At 45.6% G+C, this 19,120-nt stretch overlaps 1 protein-coding gene across 1 annotated transcript in view; it reads right to left on the reverse strand.

Annotated features, from left to right (window-relative positions):
• Nucleotides 1–8,598: 8,598 nt before the first annotated feature.
• Nucleotides 8,599–19,120, reverse strand: part of LOC311098829 (insulin-like growth factor 1 receptor) — a 53,374-nt gene continuing 42,852 nt past the window's right edge. The window contains exons 8-13 of the mRNA XM_084139398.1: nt 18,411–18,640; nt 13,589–13,699; nt 13,159–13,321; nt 12,248–12,377; nt 11,817–11,951; nt 8,599–11,184 (exon numbers count right to left, since the gene is read on the reverse strand). Of these exons, the coding sequence (XP_083995524.1) occupies nt 10,791–11,184; nt 11,817–11,951; nt 12,248–12,377; nt 13,159–13,321; nt 13,589–13,699; nt 18,411–18,640 (1,163 nt within the window). The 3' untranslated portion in view covers nt 8,599–10,790. The remainder of the gene's footprint in view (nt 11,185–11,816; nt 11,952–12,247; nt 12,378–13,158; nt 13,322–13,588; nt 13,700–18,410; nt 18,641–19,120) is intronic.

Consider the following 19,120-nt stretch of genomic DNA (forward strand, 5'->3'; position numbering starts at 1 on the left):
GGGTGGTGCTTGAAATCATTGTTCTTCCTCTGTTAACCATGGTTACCTGCAAGGAAACACATGCCGTCATCATTGCTTTGCACAAAAAGGGCTTCACAGGCAAGGATATTGCTGCTAGTAAGATTGCACCTAAATCAACCATTTATCGGATCATCAAGAACTTCAAGGAGAGAGGTTCAATTGTAGTGAAGAAGGCTTCAGGGTGCCCAAGAAAGTCCAGCAAGCGCCAGGACCGTCTCCTAAAGTTGATTCAGCTGCGGGATCGGGGCACCACCAGTGCAGAGCTTGCTCAGGAATTGCAGCAGGCAGGTGTGAGTGCATCTGCACGCACAGTGAGGTGAAGAATTTTGAAGGATGGCCTGGTGTCAAGAAGTGCAGCGAGGAAGCCACTTCTCTCCAAGAAAAACATCAGGGACAGACTGATATTCTGCAAAAGGTACAGGGATTGGACTGCTGAGGACTGGGGTAAAGTCATTTTCTCTGATGAATCCCCTTTCCGATTGTTTGGGGCATCCGGAAAAAAGCTTGTCCGGAGAAGACAAGGTGAGCACTACCATCAGTCCTGTGTCATGCCAACAGTAAAGCATCCTGAGACCATTCATGTGTGGGGTTGCTTCTCAGCCAAGGGAGTGGGCTCACTCACAATTTGCCTAAAAACACAGTCATGAATAAAGAATGGTAACAACACATCCTCCGAGAGCAACTTCTTCCAACCATCCAATAACAGTTTGGTGACGAACAATGCCTTTTCCAGCATTATAGAGCACCTTGCCATAAGGCAAAAGTGATAACTAAGTGGCTCGGGGAACAAAACATTGACATTTTGGGTCCATGGCCAGGAAACTCCCCAGACCTTAATCCCATTGAGAACTTGTGGTCAATCCTCAAGAGGCGGGTGGACAAACAAAAACCCACAAATTCTGACAAACTCCAAGCATTGATTATGCAAGAATGGGCTGCCATCAGTCAGGATGTGGCCCAGAAGTTAATTGACAGCATTGCAGAGGTCTTGAAAAAGAAGGGTCAACACTGCAAATATTGACTCTTTGCATAAAATTAATGTAATTGTCAATAAAAGCCTTTGACACTTATGGAATGCTTGTAATTATACTTCAGTATACCATAGTAACATCTGAGAAAAATATCTAAAAACACTGAAGCAGCAAACTTTGTGAAGACCAATACTTGTGTCATTTTGACCACGACTGTATGTTTTGTAATGTCAGTTGAGTTGACTCAACAAATCACAGCAAAGATTGAATCGTACACTTCCTGCTTTTACTTCCTGGTATGTGAATTTTTTAAAATATTTTTTAAAATTCCATACATTTTGAAGGATACAAATTCAAATGTGTTACAAAAATCGATACATCCTTCTTAAAAAAGTAACATAAAACATTACAAACATATAAATAGAAAAACAGAAACACGTCTCCTCCCGTTGCTCCCCTCCGGTGCTCTGATTCGCCGGTACCTCGGCAACACCGGAATGGAAACCCAACGCACCCTAACACCTCCAGGGCACCTGCACCTCATGATCTCATCACCACCCCTATTTAGCCCTGGACTGTTCCTTATGATGTTGTGTGTGATTGTTGAATGCACCAATTTGTAAGTCGCTCTGGATAAGAGCGTCTGCTAAATGATGTAAATGTAAATGTAATTGTTTAGCTTCGTGTCGTGTACTCTCTTTGTTATTTCTCTTTGTCATTGTTTAAGTAAACCTTGACCTTGTTAATTCCTGCGTCTGCGTCCTGCCTCTTCGTGTACTCGTCACACATACAGGGTTTTTACAGTCAAAGAAATTTGAAAAGCTTAAGAGTATCAATTGATTTCAATACTTTATTCTTACAGAGCATACTATAATGTGGCAAAGTAATTATCTAAGTCTACCTTAAAATATTGAATAAGATGTTTTTTTTTCATTAACATTTTCATTGTATGGATGTGATATTTAGCAAGAATTATAATCAAATTTATCACATACTTTTCGTTAGTGGAGAATTCTGGATTATCAATAACAAAGAGAACATCACAAGCTTGAAGATGGATGTCCCAACTAAATATTTTACCCAAGTCCAGCCAAAGATCCACCCAGAACGTAGTCACGCACACACACTGGAAAAACAAATGCCCAAGTCATCATCATCAACATTTCTAATACATTTACAAATACTTTCGTTGGACGGGTAATATCTACGAGCTATTTTAAAGAGTGTTTCCCTCATTTTGTTTGTGAGCACATATTTGTATGATAAAGTCCATACCTTTGGCCAATTTACAACATATTGCCAGTTCCACCTACATTTAGCTATTGGAACATCACTGTCATAAAAAGCTTCTCTAATTAATGAATTATAAAAAAATAAAAAAATAAGTAATTGAGACACTTAACTACTATGGTTGAATTTACAAGGGATGGATCTGTATTGACCACAGTTTGTTTCAAAAGGGCTAGAACACCATCTGGTATTGCTTTACACACCATTTCATATTCCTTTGGTGAGACAGGGAGCTCATACGTTAACTCATTGTATGTATACAGATGTCCATCTGAGTTGAGCAGCTGGCCCACGAGTAAAACGTCCTTCCTAAACCAAAGTTCTAAAAACAGTGACTTGTTTTTATATTTTATGACAAGATTATTCCATATAACATACTTATGAGGGGGGAAATTATGTTTGTATAGAAGGAACCAACAATTAAGCATTTGTTTGTGGAAATCAGCCAGTTTAACAGTAAGTTTTTCAACTGCATAAGGACACTGCAAAAGGAAACTTAAGCCACCAAATTGATTGAAAATAAGATTTGGTATTATAAACCAAAAGCTGTTTGGGTCTTTAAAGTAATGCTTTATCCAAAGATTTGGTTAAAAGTAGTGAAGTCCAATACATTAAGACCGCCCTCACACACTCTGTTTAAGAACATATTTTTTTTCACTTTGTGAGGTTTATTTTTTCCATATAAAGTTAAACAGTGTCTTATCTAATTGGGAGCAAATCGATTTGGGGTTGTCAAGACAACATAGTACCTTTCAATGCAAAAATGTCACACTTATTCAAATTCAGATTTAAACCTGAGATCTTTGCAAAAGTTGTAATTACATCAATGGCTAGAGAAACCACCAAATGGCTTTTCAAAAAAAAAAATATAATCTGCCAATTAGGATATCTTAATTTGTCTTTAATCTATCTTAATATCTGTAAAGGAATTATGGGATACTATACTGAACAAAAATATAAACGTAACATGCAACAATTTCAAATATTTTACTGAGTTACAGTTCATATAAGGAAATCAGTCAATTGAAATAAATTCATTAGGCCCTAATCTATGGATTTCACATGACTGGGCAGGGGTGCAGCTATGGGGAGCCAGGCCTAGTCAATCAGAATGAGTTTTCCCCACAAAAAGGCATTATTACAGACAGAAGTACTCCTCAGACATACTTATGGTAGAGAAATGAACATTCAATTCTCTGGCAACAGCTCTGGTGGACATTCCTGCATGCTCCCTCAAAACTTGAGACATCTGTGGCATTGTGATGTGTGACAAAACTGCACATTTTAAAGTGGCCTTTTATTGACCCCAGTACAAGGTGCACCTGTGTAATGATCATGCTTTTTAATCAGCTTTTTGATATGCCAAATGGTTTCATAATCAGGCCTACGCTGTTGGCCTATGTAGTTATTTCGGCATTAAACAAATAAAATAAAATAAAATAAAATGTTATTGGCCACATGCACCGAATACAACAGGTGCAGACATTACAGTGAAATGCTTACTTACAGCCCTTAACCAACAGTGCATTTATTTTTTATAAAAAAGTTGAATAAAACAACAAAAAAGTGTAGACCTACATTGAACACCACACATTTGCTCCTACTGTAGGCAAACTGTAATTTAAAGCGGGTACATCCTTAGTGTTCACAGTAAACGCACGCCGGAAGTTGCACAGAAATGTCACAATGTTCAAGTTTGCTCTCAGTAGACCGGAAATATGCTCAGTGCCGAAAAAAATTAAGAGGGAACATTGGTCAAGACTCCATCACAAATCAAATCAAATTTTATTTGCCACATGCACCGAATACAACAGGTGTAGACATTACCGTGAAATGCTTACTTACAGCCCTTAACCAACAATGCATTTATTTCTTAATAAAAAAGTAAAATAAAACAACAACAAAAAAGTGTTTAGAAAAAAAGAGCAGAAGTAAAATAAAATAACAGTAGGGAGGCTATATATACAGGGGGGTACCGGTGCAGAGTCAATGTGCGGGGGCACCGGCTAGTTGAGGTAGTTGAAGTAATATGTACATGTGGGTAGAGTTAAAGTGACTATGCATAAATAATTAACAGAGTAGCAGCAGCGTGCAAATAGTCCGGGTAGCCATGATTAGCTGTTCAGGAGTCTTATGGCTAAGGGGGTAGAAGCTGTTGAGAAGTCTTTTGGACCTAGACTTGGCACTCCGGTACCGCTTGCCGTGCGGTAGCAGAGAGAACAGTCTATGACTAGGGTGGCTGGAGTCTTTGACAATTTTGAGGGCCTTCCTCTGACACCACCTGGTATAGAGGTCCTGGATGGCAGGAAGCTTGGCCCCAGTGATGTACTGGGCCGTACGCACTACCCTCTGTAGTGCCTTGCGGTCGGAGGCCAAGCAGTTGCCATACCAGGCGGTGATGCAACCAGTCAGGATGCGCTCGATGGTGCAGCTGTATAACTTTTTGAGGATCTGAGGACCCATGCCAAATCTTTTCAGTCTCCTGAGGGGGAATAGGTTTTGTCGTGCCCTCTTCACGACTGTCTTGGTGTGTTTCGACCATGATAGTTCGTTGGTGATGTGGACACCAAGGAACTTGAAGCTCTCAACCTGTTCCACTACAGCCCCGTCGATGAGAATGGGGGCGTGCTCAGTCCTCTTGTGAGAGGTTATGTTAACCTACATCTCTACGGTTTACAATAATTGTGTATTCACTTGATAAGAATAATGCATTCATCATTGCACTGTGTTGTTGTAGCCCAGGTATAATCATTTTCTTGTATAAAAACGCAGGCCTAGGCCTAATCAAGTGGCGTGTTCGCGTGCCCGGGGACCATAGAGCGCAGCCTGGAGAAACGCACTACAGATCTGCCATTTCTTAAATCGGTTAACTTATTATTCTTGCACTTTGACAGGTAAATATTTAGCCTATAGCCCTAATATTTAGCTACTGAATGGCCTAATATCTAGAATATTTAGCTTCTTACTTCGGCTACACACACTAGCTTCTCTCTTACAGTTGTTCCCGTGCGCAACAGGCTATAGGCTACACAAACCTCTCTGCAATAGGCCATTCCTCTTCTCGTGAAATCTCAGGAAAAGCTATAGGCTACAAAAGCTTTAGGACATTTTGATAATTTTTTATACTATTCACGGAAAGAAGCAAGCTTGCTCTTGCTAATTGCTGAATGTAAAACAGGCCTACAGCATAGAAAATGCATGTTGGGGAAAGTGCACTGGTATGATCACCTTTGGCCAGTTATGATAACATTGTTGCACTGATGCATTGCAAATAGTTGTATTTCAGTCCTTGACTAATAATGTTCTGTACTATGTATTATGTCATGTTCCATGTGGACCCCAGGAAGAGTAGCTGATGCTTTTGCAGCGGCTAATGGAGACCCTAATAAATACCAAATAGGACATACAGAGATGAGCACAGTGAAAAAGAACACCCAAAGGTATTGACAACCATTAGAAAAATGGAAATCACTTGCAAACCATTTGAGCAACGAGGCAATGACATGATCAACTTTCCTGTAGTGTGGACACATACCCACCAACGTTTTATAGTTATGTAGACAATAGTTTATCATCATAGTTATCGTTATAGTTCTTGGCTTGGTGAATGGGCAGGCCTAAACTGACACAGCACAACTAACGTTTTTATCACAACACAACTAGCCTACTAGTAAGTCTAGCTAACGTTGGCGAATTTGACTGAAATGAATATAAAATTACACATACACTTGTTTACTTGCCTTTTATACTCTACAAATTGACTATCAAATTATTTACTCTGGAAAATGTGCCATCAGCAAGCTGCAGTAGGGGAGTAAAGCAGAAGTCGACTCTATCACGTCCGTTGTTTGGCTGTGTCCATAGCAACGTTCGAAAATGAGGTGGAGTCAACGGGCATTGGGTTGATTATCAACCAGTGACATCATTCTAGAACTATCCACAGCTGTGTTGGAACGGTCCTTGACACGCGTCATCTCAGTTTGTGACCATGGAAACGAGATGATTGAGAAATGATGCAATTTTTTCTTCAATCACAAACATCTCTCCACATCAGGAAACATGCACAGGTACTGTGAAAGTTTGAAGTTACATAGTTAATTAAGTTTAGGTTCAATATAAATGTGCAAATAGTTAAGCCTATGTCAAGAATTTAGGTTGGATATGCCTGTAACGTTATTGATTCTCTAGCCTACAGTAGCTTGCTTAACATTTTTCATTAATAAAGTTAGCTGTTGAAGTAAACAAAAATAATTAGGCCTAGCTTTCCAACTGTCAAACTTTCCAAATGTAATTAAATAAGTAATTTCTGTGCATTCATTCAGATAATTGGACAGACTGACAGACAGTGAAACATGGAGTGCCATAGTAGCACACCTCTAGAGCAGAGGGATTCACTGGCCAAGAAGGCTGGTGGGCACCAGAGAGACTTTAAGATGGTGGACAAGAGGAGAAAACACTCAGCCCAGGGGGACATGGACATAGCCAGGAGCATGAGTGGCCCGGTGAAAGGCCTTAGTGCAGAGCATGGCTGTGGGGACACCATCAACCAGCCAGTGGGCCTCAGGAGGAGCAGAGCTGGGGGTCAGGAGGCCTACTGGGGCCCCGACCCTGCCCGAGTCACCATCCTGAGGAGGGAGCCTGTGGCTCCTGGGGCCGGGGCTGGGAGGACAGTGGACAGGGTGACAGGGATTGGCCGTGAGCTGTGTTGCAGGAGCACAGAGGCCCCGGGTGAGCAGTCCACTGTGGTGATCAAGCTGCCTGCAGGAGGGAGGACAGAGATACTGGCCAAAAGAGCCAACGCCCCGGGCAGGGGTGTAGGTGTAGGGAGGGTTCCGATAAAGCAGAGGGAGGAGTGGACCCCATACACCTCCCACCCTGCCCTGTCCCAGCCCGGTGGAACCAGTGGGGAGAACCAGGAGGGGGAGGCTCATCAGCAGAGCCCCGTGAAGGGGCCAGACAAGAGGGCCCTGGCGCCTATGCCTCAAGGTGGGGGACGACAGAGGGGCCCCAGGGGGGTCGACACGGTACGCTGGTACAGCAACTTGCCCCTGCATGCCGACAGATGCCCCATGCCGTTCCGCCGGAAGAAGAGCGTGAGCATGACGGGCAGCGTGTCGTGGGCCGACGACCAGTACTGGGCATGCTGGGACGGCTGGGACGAGGTCATCATCTGGGGGGACGAGGGGAAGAAGGAGGAGAGGAAGAAGAGGCAGAAGAGTGAGGAGGAGAGGAGGGGGAGGCAGAAGAGTGAGGAGAAGAGGAGGGGGAGGCAGAAGAGTGAGGAGAAGAGGAGGGGGAGGCAGAAGAGTGAGGAGAAGAGGAGGGGGAGGCAGAAGAGTAAGGAAAGGGGGAAGAAGGAGAAGGAAGAGGGTAGGGGGAACAGTGGACAGACGGAGGGCCATGGAGAGAAGGACCAGTGGAGGAAGTAGACTCGGAGACAGACAGGAAGTCAGGGAGGACACCACCTATACCTCACAGTATTTATCACCTGTCCTGCAGTCTGCTACTGCTGCAGAAGATTCTCAAGAAAAACCTTTTCATACTAGAGTAGAAAATAAACGCATGGCTATCTTTTTGAGATTCTGTTCTGACGGCTTTGCAAATTTGTTTGTAAGGATTTCAACGAGACCAAGCATTACAGAAATGTAATGTACAGTGATGTCTGAGCCAAGTCTGGAGGTTTATATAGCACTCAGCATCTTTGATCTGCTGATAAACCGTCAGATGACATTTGGGTTCTGTTTACGTTTTATAGGTCAGCTGTGTGTATTGTGTGCTGCACAGAAACACTGTCACCACTCACCAATAGCCTTTTTCCTTGTCACGAACAGACACCAATGCAACAACACCTGAATGAGTATTATTGTTGAGTAGAAAACAAATATGTGGATCTATTGAGATGTGAGAGTAATGTGGTGGACCTTGTTTTGCAGTCACCAGAACTGTGTGTAAAGATTACCCTGAACTGACCTTGGACTGTACTGCCCCTGTGTGGTAGAAATCAGACACTGCAGGCTATGAATTGGCTTGTTGGTACTGTATGCATTTTGAAACCTCCATTTTCCCCTTCCATTTACACTGCAATGTCCAAACTATTTCAATACTCTTTTGCTATACGATTCAATGCTTGGTCAAAAGCAAAACAGTGTACGTATGACATTTTCTTGGCATAGCACCTTTATAAGAATGTTGTTAAGCCTTTAGATGTATGTGAATATATATTGAATACACAAAGACCTCCCTCCGAGATCAATTGTACACACATTACCACATCATGACATAATAACCAACATAGTAAAGAATAACAGACGCATGAGGAGAGCGAGACAGAGCGTTGTCATGTTGCACCACGCTGCTTTATTTATCTAGAGCAGACAGTTTGATTAGATATCAACAGGCCAAGCCAACATCCTCCCGTCTTACTGTGCATCTGATACGGAGACGAAAGACCAAGTGCTGCTGGTTGATCACAAGTCCAAATGATTATTAGTATGATTTCTGGATTAGAAAAAAGAAAACATAGAGAGACAAACATGTTTTTCTACAGACCGAAAATACCTCATGAAAGACAATGTCAACAACTATGTACAAAAACCCCATCAATAATATATTTATATATTTATATTTTCTATACCCACTAAAATATATCAAAAGAAGCATCTATTGGTCATCTGAGGAACTTGTTTTTTTTTGTAAAAATGTTTTCTTTTCTCAAACAGATTTTTTAATATCCTTCAGCTGTAAATGTGAAAACTCAAAATGAGAAAATGAAACCTAAATAAATAAAAAAATATACCCAGAGAAATCTGTTAATTCTTTCTGTGTGATGTTTGTAATACTGCAGAGTGTGAGGAGAGATGACAACAACCTTCTCCAGTGGATCGATAAAGTTTGTTAGATGATTCGAATATGGATTTGACACATTCATCCATCCAAAAGTTAGCTAGTTCTAAAGTCTCAGAAAGTCTGTCGTTCCTTGACAACTTGAGAGTACAAAGATACAGAGAGACAGCTCCATGACATTAGATGCAGGTCACAGAGAGACAGCTCCATGACATTAGATAAAGGTCACAGACAAAGACAGCTCCATGACATTAGATGCAGGTCACAGAGAGACAGCTCCATGACATTAGATGCAGGTCACAGAGAGACAGCTCCATGACATTAGATGCAGGTCACAGAGAGACAGCTCCATGACATTAGATGCAGGTCACAGAGAGACAGCTCCATGACATTAGATGCAGGTCACAGACAGAGACCGCTCCATGACATTAAATAAAGGTCACAGACAAAGACAGCTCCATGACATTAGATAAAGGTCACAGACAGAGACAGCTCCATGACATTAGATAAAGGTCACAGACAGAGACACAGCTCCATGACATTAGATAAAGGTCACAGACAGAGACACAGCTCCATGACATTAGATGCAGGTCACAGACAGAGACAGCTCCATGACATTAGATAAAGGTCACAGACAGAGAGATAAAAGGGCACTTTTACACTGAGCGACCCCATGGGGGACCTCCATGGCCCAGGGAGACCCAGGGACCCAGTGAGGGCTGAGCTGCCCAGGGAGGGAGCCTCAGCCTGGGGAAGGGAAAGTTTGGAGAGTCCTTGGGTTAGCAGCCTTCAGGTTGACCCAAAGTTGAGTTATTTTCACAGTTGATTTCTACCTCCGCCACCCCATTCGTGGAAACTTGGCAATATAAAACAAAAAAAATGATTGCGGACAAGAGAGAAGCAGTATGGAGGGAGGTTCGTCTTTCTTGAATACAAAAAGTGTCTGTGTGGTTGGTTGTGTGTTCTGTCCTGGTGGACATTGGACAACATGGCTACATACTGTAGTGTAATGAAGGTGGCGTCTTGACAACAGAGAGCAATAATGTCCTGAGATATGTGCTGTAACACTTCCAGGAGGCCTCTGAACAAGTGATAATCTATATAAAACGACAAAACAAAAAACTGTGTGAGGGAAAAGGGTTGGGCATACCATACCCCATATAATGTTCTGTTAGGAGGGACTAGACCCTTACCCCATATAATGTTCTGTTAGGAGGGACTAGACCCTTACCCCATATAATGTTCTGTTAGGAGGGACTAGACCCTTACCCCATATAATGTTCTGTTAGGAGGGACTAGACCCTTACCCCATATAATGTTCTGTTAGGAGGGACTAGACCCTTACCCCATATAATGTTCTGTTAGGAGGGACTAGACCCTTACCCCATATAATGTTATGTTAGGAGGGACTAGACCCTTACCCCATATAATGTTATGTTAGGAGGGACTAGACCCTTACCCCATATAATGTTCTGTTAGGAGGGACTAGACCCTTACCCCATATAATGTTCTGTTAGGAGGGACTAGAACCTTACCCCATATCATGTTCTGTTAGGAGGGACTAGACCCTTACCCCATATAATGTTATGTTAGGAGGGACTAGACCCTTACCCCATATAATGTTATGTTAGGAGGGACTAGACCCTTACCCCATATAATGTTATGTTAGGAGGGACTAGACCGAGGGAGGGCTAGTGTCCGTCCGTTAGTCTTTCCCCCGTTCATGTGTGTGTACGGGATGTGTTCCTCATAGTTGTTTTGTCTCAACCCCAGTGATGAACCCGCCTCGTCCCGCTCCGAGCTGTGGTCCCCTCTCTGGGAGTAGGAGGAACTGTGGTCCCCTCTCTGGGAGTAGGAGGACGGGTCAAGGGGAATGCTCTCCATGTTGTCCACGTCCAGGTCAAAGTCCTCCTGCTCCGGAGGCTTGTTCTCCTGGCTATAGTAGAAGGAGACCTCCTGGAAGGACTGGTGAAGGTCATCGTGGAGCATCTCAATGATCTCCTGGAAGCTAGGACGCAGCTTGGGGTTGTACTGCCAGCACATTGACATCAAGTTGTGTCTGGGAGGAGAGGAAAGAGTTAACAACAACAACAACAACAGCTTGGGGTTGTACTGCCAACACACTGACATCAGGTTGTGTCTGAGGAGATGAGAGAAGGGAGGAGGAGAGGAGAGGAGAGGAGAGGAGAGGAGAGGAGAGGAGAGGAGAGGAGAGGAGAGGAGAGGAGAGGAGAGGAGAGGAGAGGAGAGGAGAGGAGAGGAGAGGAGAGGAGAGGAGAGGAGAGGAGAGGAGAGGAGAGGAGAGGAGAGGAGAGGAGAGGAGAGGAGAGGAGAGGAGAGGAGAGGAGAGGAGGAGGAAGATGGGAGAAAGAGGAGAGAGGAGAGAGGAGAGAAAAGGAGGAGAGGAGAAGGAGGAAGAGGGGAGGAGGAGGAGAGGAGAGAGGAGATGATAGGTTTTGTATCAAAGTTAACAAAAGCTGATTGTTATTGTAACAACTCCAAATCAGGATTTCATCAATATCACAAATAGCATGATCAAAAAATAAGAAGGTGTAATAAATGTTCTCTTCTATAAATGGTCTTCCCCTCCCACAATGACCACAGACCATAGATATGTACAGTATGATATCATTGAGCTGGACTATACAGATACTGTATCATTTATAACATTGATCTAGAGGGGAGACTTACAGCCGGTCAGCACAGTTGTCTGGTCGGTCCAGATATCCTCCGTCCATGACGAACTTCAGGACCTGCTCGTTAGACAGGCCCTGGTACGGCTGCTCTGCTAGGGTACTGATCTCCCACAACACCACCCCAAACGACCTGGGACACACACACACACACACACAAACATCAGAGCGAGTGGCAAGGAAAAACTCCATAGGTGGATAGGTAGTGAGAGACCTTGAGAGGAACCAGTTAGCAGGCTCACACTCACACAGACAGACACACAGAGACACACAGACAGACAGACAAACAGACAGACACACAAACAGACAGACAGACAAACAGACAGACACACAAACAGACACAGAGACAGAGAGACAGACAGAGACAGAGAGACAGACAGAGAAAGAGAGACAGACAAATCACACAGACAGACAGTCACGTGTCCTCACCAGCAGTCTGAGTGTGCGGTGAACACTCCGTCCTTCAGAGACTCAGGAGCCATCCAGCGGACAGGAAGCAGACCCTTCCCACCTTTACGGTAGTAGTCTGTCTCATAGATGTCTCTGGTCATACCAAAGTCTGAGGGTTGAGTAGAGAATATATTTTATTATTATTCCAGAACAGAAATCTGCTTTTCAACAGGCCGTCAACAATTCATACATTTAGAGAAAGGATAGAGAATACAAATCGCCAATATGAAAAGACTCAGGCAAATACATCCAAAGTGAAAAAAGTGCTAGCACCATTGTGTTGCAGAATGAGAGAAATTAGAGGAGAGCATCTTTATTATCTCCGAGAGGAAATTTGCTTTGCAGCAGGCAGTCAAACATGCATGTAGACTTATTTGAAAGTATTAAATTGTATATGTGAGGAAGTGAGTTCCCATACCTACTATCTTGATATGTGTGTGTGGACATGTTTAACTATACAGGACCAGAAGTCCCCAAAATAATAGCAAACAAACTCAAATTTGACCAACTGGGGACATTTTGTTAGTCCCCACAAGGTCAAATGCTATTTGTAGGGGGTTTAGGGTTAAGGTTAGATTTAGTGTTAGGGTTAGAATTAGGTGAAGGGTTAGGAGCCATGGTTAGGTTTAGGGTTAGCTTTTGGGGTTAAAGTTAGGGTTAGGGAAAGGATTAGAGTTAGGGAAAATAGGATTTTGAATGGGACTGAGTTGTGTCCACCCACAAGGGTAGTTATACAAGACTGTGTGTGTGTGTGTGTGTGTATATGTGTGTGTGTGTGTATATATATGTGTGTGTGTATATATGTGTGTTTGTATATATATGTGTGTGTGTGTGTGTGTGTATATGTGTGTGTGTGTATATGTGCGTATATATGTGTGTGTGTAGAATACCTCCTATCTTGACAGTGAAGTCCTGTGCCACCATGCAGTTCCTAGCGGCCAGATCTCTGTGGACAAACTTTTTGGCGTTGAGGTAGGCCATGCCGTCTGCTATCTCTGCCGCCATCTGGACCATCTCCCTCAGCGTTGGAGGCAGGCGCCCAGTAGGATTATTCTAATAACACATGTATTAATAATAGGGCTATTCTGCTACAGGCCACAAGGGGGCACATGGGTCACAACAATTTTTTATAAATATTTATAAATACATGTTTTTTTAGGGTATTTGTGATATAGTTCGATATGAGAAGGGGGGGATAGGTGACAGGGATACAGGGTGGAATGGGGAATCGAACCGCTGCCTCCAGTGGGAGGCTGTACAACTAGACCAGCCCCCAGCATAGGGATCCCAATATGTGTGTGTCTGTGTGTGTGTGTGTACCTCAGAGTCGGGGCGGAGGCAGCGGAGGTAGCTCTTCAGGTCGCCATGGGTCATCAGCTCCATAACAACTAGAGTGGGCTGGCCCTTAGAGACCACACCCATCAGACGCACCTGAGAAGGAAACATTTTGTTGACGTTACTTGCTTTGATTCTTGCACCTCGGTAGCTACCAACACTTTTTAAAGAAAGTTCTCGTGTGATGATGATGGTTTATAATACTAATAATATAATAATAATAATATGGTTTGTGGTCTCACCTTCCTTATTATAAGCTGCTAAATGACTAAAATGTGAATTTAAGGTGACATCACCTTCTATAACCACAGTAGGTCCATGTGGTGGCAAGTAAAGCCCTTCATGATGGAGGCTAGCTGAATAAAGTGGGTTGAGTCTATTCCTTTAAACATTGAACCGCTGTGGTTCACAACAATTCTGATTTCTAAAGGCGGAAGTTGGGAGAGTTTTTGTTCGGGTGGTTCAGTGAAACAATTTTAGTTTCTGAGGTAGAAGTTTTTGGTGAGGGAGGCCCTGCTCTCTCCGCTCCCAGATGCTTAGCCCATTTCATTCCGATCTCCTCTGCATTTTTGTAGCCATTTGCTACAGCCTGTCAACTATGCCTCTGCCTATCCCTGTTCTCTCCTCTCTGCACAGGCTACACAAACGCACAACATCGCGCGGCTGCTGCCTCTCTAACCTGGTGGTCCCTGCACGCACCACCCACGTGGAGTTCCAGGTCGCAGGCAGCCTCTGGAACTGCCGTTCTGCTGCCAACAAAGCTGACTTCATCCCAGCCTATGCCAACCTCCAGTCCCTCGACTTCCTGGCGCTGACGGAAACATGGATCACCACTGAAAACACTGCTACTCCTACTGCTCTCTCCTCGTCTGACCATGTGTTCTCGCATACCCCGAGAGCATCTGGTCAGAGGGGTGGTGGTACAGGAATCCTCATCTCTCCCAAGTGGACATTCTCAATTTTTCCCCTAACCCATCTGTTTATCTCCTCATTTGAATTCCATGCTGTCACAGTCACTAGCCCATTTAAGCTTAATATCCTTGTCATCTATCGCCCTCCAGGTTCCCTTGGAGAGTTCATCAATGAGCTTGACGCCTTGATAAGTTCCTTCCCTGAGGATGGCTCACCCCTCACAGTTTTGGGGGATTTCAACCTCCCTATGTCCACATTTGACTCATTTCTCTCTGCCTCCTTCTTTCCACTCCTCTCCTCTTTTGACCTCACCCTCTCACCGTCCCCCCCTACTCACAAGGCAGGCAATACGCTTGACCTCATCTTCACTAGATGCTGCTCCTCTACTAATCTCACTGCAACTCCCCTCCATGTCTCCGACCACTACTTTGTTTCCTTTTCTCTCTCACTCTCCTCCCACACTACTCACTCTGCCCCTACACAGATGGTAATGCGCCGCCGCAACCTTCGCTCTCTCTCTCCCACTACTCTCTCCTCTTCCATCCTATCATCTCTTCCCTCTGCTCAATCCTTCTCCCTCCAATCTCCTGATTCTGCCTCCTCAACCCTCCTCTCCTCCCTTTCTGCATCCTTTGACTCTCTGTGTCCCCTATCCTCCCGGCCGGCTCGGTCCTCCCCTCCAGCTCCGTGGCTTGATGACTCATTGCGAGCTCACAGAACAGAGCTCCGGGCAGCGGAGCGGACATGGAAGAAAACTAAACTCCCTGCCGACCTGGCATCTTTTCACTCCCTCCTCTCTACATTTTCTTCATCTGTTTCTGCTGCTAAGGCCACCTTCTACCACTCTAAATTCCAAGCATCTGCCTCTAACCCTAGGAAGCTCTTTGCCACATTTTCCTCCCTCCTGAATCCTCCCCCCCCTCCTCTCTCTCTGTGGATGACTTCGTCAACCACTTTGAAAAGAAGGTTGACGACATCCGATCCTCGTTTGTTAAGTCTAATGACACTGCTGGTCCTGCTCACACTGCCCTACCCTATGCTTTGACTTCTTTCTCCCCTCTCTCTCCAGATAAAATCCTGCGACTTGTGACTGCAGGCCGCCCAACAACCTGCCCGCTTGACCCCATCCCCTCCTCCCTTCTCCAGACCATCTCCGGTGACCTTCTCCCCTACCTCACCTCGCTGATCAACTCATCCTTGACCGCTGGCCATGTCCCTTCCGTCTTCAAGAGAGCGAGAGTTGCTCCCCTTCTCAAAAAACCAACACTCGACCCCACTGATGTCAACAACTACAGACCAGTATCCCTTCTTTCTTTTCTTTCCAAAACTATTGAGCGTGCCGTCTTTAGCCAACTCTCTTGCTATCTCTCTCAGAATGACCTTCTTGATCCAAACCAATCAGGTTTCAGGACTGGTCATTCAACTGAGACTGCTCTTCTCTGTGTCACGGAGACTCTCCGCACTGCTAAAGCTAACTCTCTCTCCTCTGCTCTTGTCCTTCTAGACCTGTCTGCTGCCTTTGATACTGTGAACCATCAGATCCTCCTCTCCACCCTCTCCGAGCTGGGCATCTCCGGCGCGGCTCACTCCTGGATTGCGTCCTACCTGACCGGTCGCTCCTACCAAGTGGCGTGGCGGGAAGCTGTCTCCGCACCACGTGCTCTCACCACTGGTGTCCCCCAGGGCTCGGTTCTAGGCCCTCTCCTTTTCTCCCTATACACCAAGTCACTTGGCTCTGTCATATCCTCACATGGCCTTTCCTATCATTGCTACGCTGACGATACACAACTAATCTTCTCCTTTCCCCCTTCTGATAACCAGGTGGCGAATCGCATCTCTGCATGTCTGGCAGACATATCAGTATGGATGACGGATCACCACCTCAAGCTGAACCCTGGCAAGACGGAGCTGCTCTTCCTCCCGGGGAAGGACTGCCCGTTCCATGATCTCGCCATCACGGTTGACAACTCCGCTGTGTCCTCCTCCCAGAGTGCGAAGAGCCTAGGCGTGACCCTGGACAACACCCTGTCGTTCTCCGCCAACATCAAGGCGGTGACCCGCTCCTGCAGGTTCATGCTCTACAACATTCGGAGAGTGCGACCCTGCCTTACACAGGAAGCGGCGCAGGTCCTGGTCCAGGCACTTGTCATCTCCCGTCTGGACTACTGCAACTCGCTGTTGGCTGGCCTCCCTGCCTGTGCCATTAAACCCCTACAACTCATCCAGAATGCCGCAGCCCGTCTGGTGTTCAACCTTCCCAAGTTCTCTCACGTCACCCCCCTCCTCCGCACACTCCACTGGCTTCCAGTTGAAGCTCGCATCCGCTACAAGACCATGGTGCTTGCCTATGGAGCAGTGAGGGGAACGGCACCTCTGTACCTTCAGGCTCTGATCAGTCCCTACACCCAAACGAGGGCATTGCGTTCATCCACCTCTGGCCTGCTGGCTCCCCTTCCTCTGCGGAAGCATAGCTCCCGCTCAGCCCAGTCAAAACTGTTCGCTGCTCTGGCACCCCAATGGTGGAACAAGCTCCCTCACGACGCCAGGACAGCGGAGTCACTCACCACCTTCCGGAGACATTTGAAACCCCACCTCTTTAAGGAATACCTGGGATAGGATAAAGTATTCCTTCTAACCCCCCCCCCCCCCCCCCCCAAATTGTAAAGTGGTTATCCCACTGGCTATAGGGTGAACGCACCAATTTGTGAGTCGCTCTGGCTAAGAGCGTCTGCTAAATGACGTTAATGTGCCCTTGAGCAAGGCACTTAACCCTAATTGCTCCTGTAAGTCGCTCTGGATAAGAGCGTCTGCTAAATGACTAAAATGTAAATGTAAAATGTAATGGAGGCCTCATTGAGGAACTCTCTCCCTCTCTTTCTCTCTCTCTCTCTCCCTATCCTCTCTCTCCCTATCCTCTCTCTCTCTCTCTCCCTATCCTCTCTCTCCCTATCCTCTCTCTCTCTCTCTCATCCTCTCTTTCCCTATCATCTCTCTCTCTCTCTCTCTCGCTCCCTATCCTCTCTCTCTCTCCCTATCCTCTCTCTCTCTCTCTATCCTCTCTCTCTCCCTATCCTCTCTCTCTCTCATCCTCTTTCCCTATCATCTCTCTCTCTCTCCCTATCCTCTCTCTCTCCCTATCCTCTCTCTCTCTCTGCCCATCCTCTCTCATCCTCTCTCTCCCTATCCTCTCCCCATCCTCTCTCTCTATCCTCTCTCTCTCTCTCCCTATCCTCTCCCCATCCTCTCTCTCTCTCCCTCTCTCTCTCTCTCCCTATCCTCTCTCTCTCTCATCCTCTCTCTCCCCATCCTCTCTCATCTCTCTCTCTCATCCTCGCTCTCCCTATCCTCTCTCTCTCTATCCTCTCTCTCTCTCTCTCTCTCTCTCCCTATCCTCTCCCCATCCTCTCTCATCTGTCTCTCTATCCTCTCTTGCTCTCCATCCATCTGTCTTACCACATGGTGGCAGGTGAAGCCCTTCATGACGGAGGCCTTGTTGAGGAACTCGATCCTCTCCCCATCCTCTCTCTCTCTCCCTATCCTCTCCCCATCCTCTCTCTCTCTCCCTATCCTCTCCCCATCCTCTCTCTCTCTCCCTATCCTCTCCCCATCCTCTCTCTCTCCCTATCCTCTCCCCATCCTCTCTCATCTGTCTCTCTATCCTCTCTTGCTCTCCATCCTTCTGTCTTACCACATGGTGGCAGGTGAAGCCCTTCATGACGGAGGCCTCGTTGAGGAACTCGATCCTCTCCCTCTCCTCTCTCTCTCCCTATCCTCTCCCCATCCTCTCTATCATCTCTCTCTCCCTATCCTCTCCCCATCCTCTCTATCATCTCTCTCTCCCTATCCTCTCCCCATCCTCTCTCATCCTCTCTTGCTCTCCATCCTTCTGTCTTACCACATGGTGGCAGGTGAAGCCCTTCATGACGGAGGCCTCGTTGAGGAACTCTATCCTCTCCCTCAGGCTGGCCGACTCGTTGACCGTCTTCACCGCCACATGTGTCTCCGGCTCTCCCTTCACGATGTCCTTGGCGATGCCCTCGTAGACCATGCCAAACGAGCCCTGACCCAGCTCTCGCAGGATGTTGATCTTATCCCTGCCCACCTCCCAGTCGTCTGGCTCGTACACTGGAGAGAACACACACAGACACACAGACACACACAGTAAACTCCTGGGGCCGTGCGTACATTTCTTACTAAATTCTGGCGTACGTGGAGATTCTAGGATTTGCATGCGCAACAAATTATCGGGATTTATCAAACTGTCGCACGCAACCTATACGCATGTTTTCATTGATAAATCAAAGTCATAATATATTTGTGCGCTCGTGAACGAGCACTACAACCACGCCTGGAAAATGCCCTCGATTCACCTTTCATGGTAAAAAAAAAAATGCCCTCATTTGCTGAGACGTGTGGGCAGAATCTTTCAATCTTTTGCAGTGACTTTAAAGGTCATGAACAGTCCAAATTATGTTTTTAATTAAATGTGATGATATTTGAAGGAAACCAGATCAAAGTATGAAATCAGATCAAAGCAACAGTCATTTTGTAGAAGCAAAATTACTGTTGCATCTACATTGATAAAGTTTGATCATAAAGTTACTG

The sequence above is a fragment of the Coregonus lavaretus genome (assembly GCF_964263955.1).
Source record: "Coregonus lavaretus genome assembly, chromosome: 23".
NCBI classification, from domain to species: Eukaryota; Metazoa; Chordata; class Actinopteri; order Salmoniformes; family Salmonidae; genus Coregonus; species Coregonus lavaretus.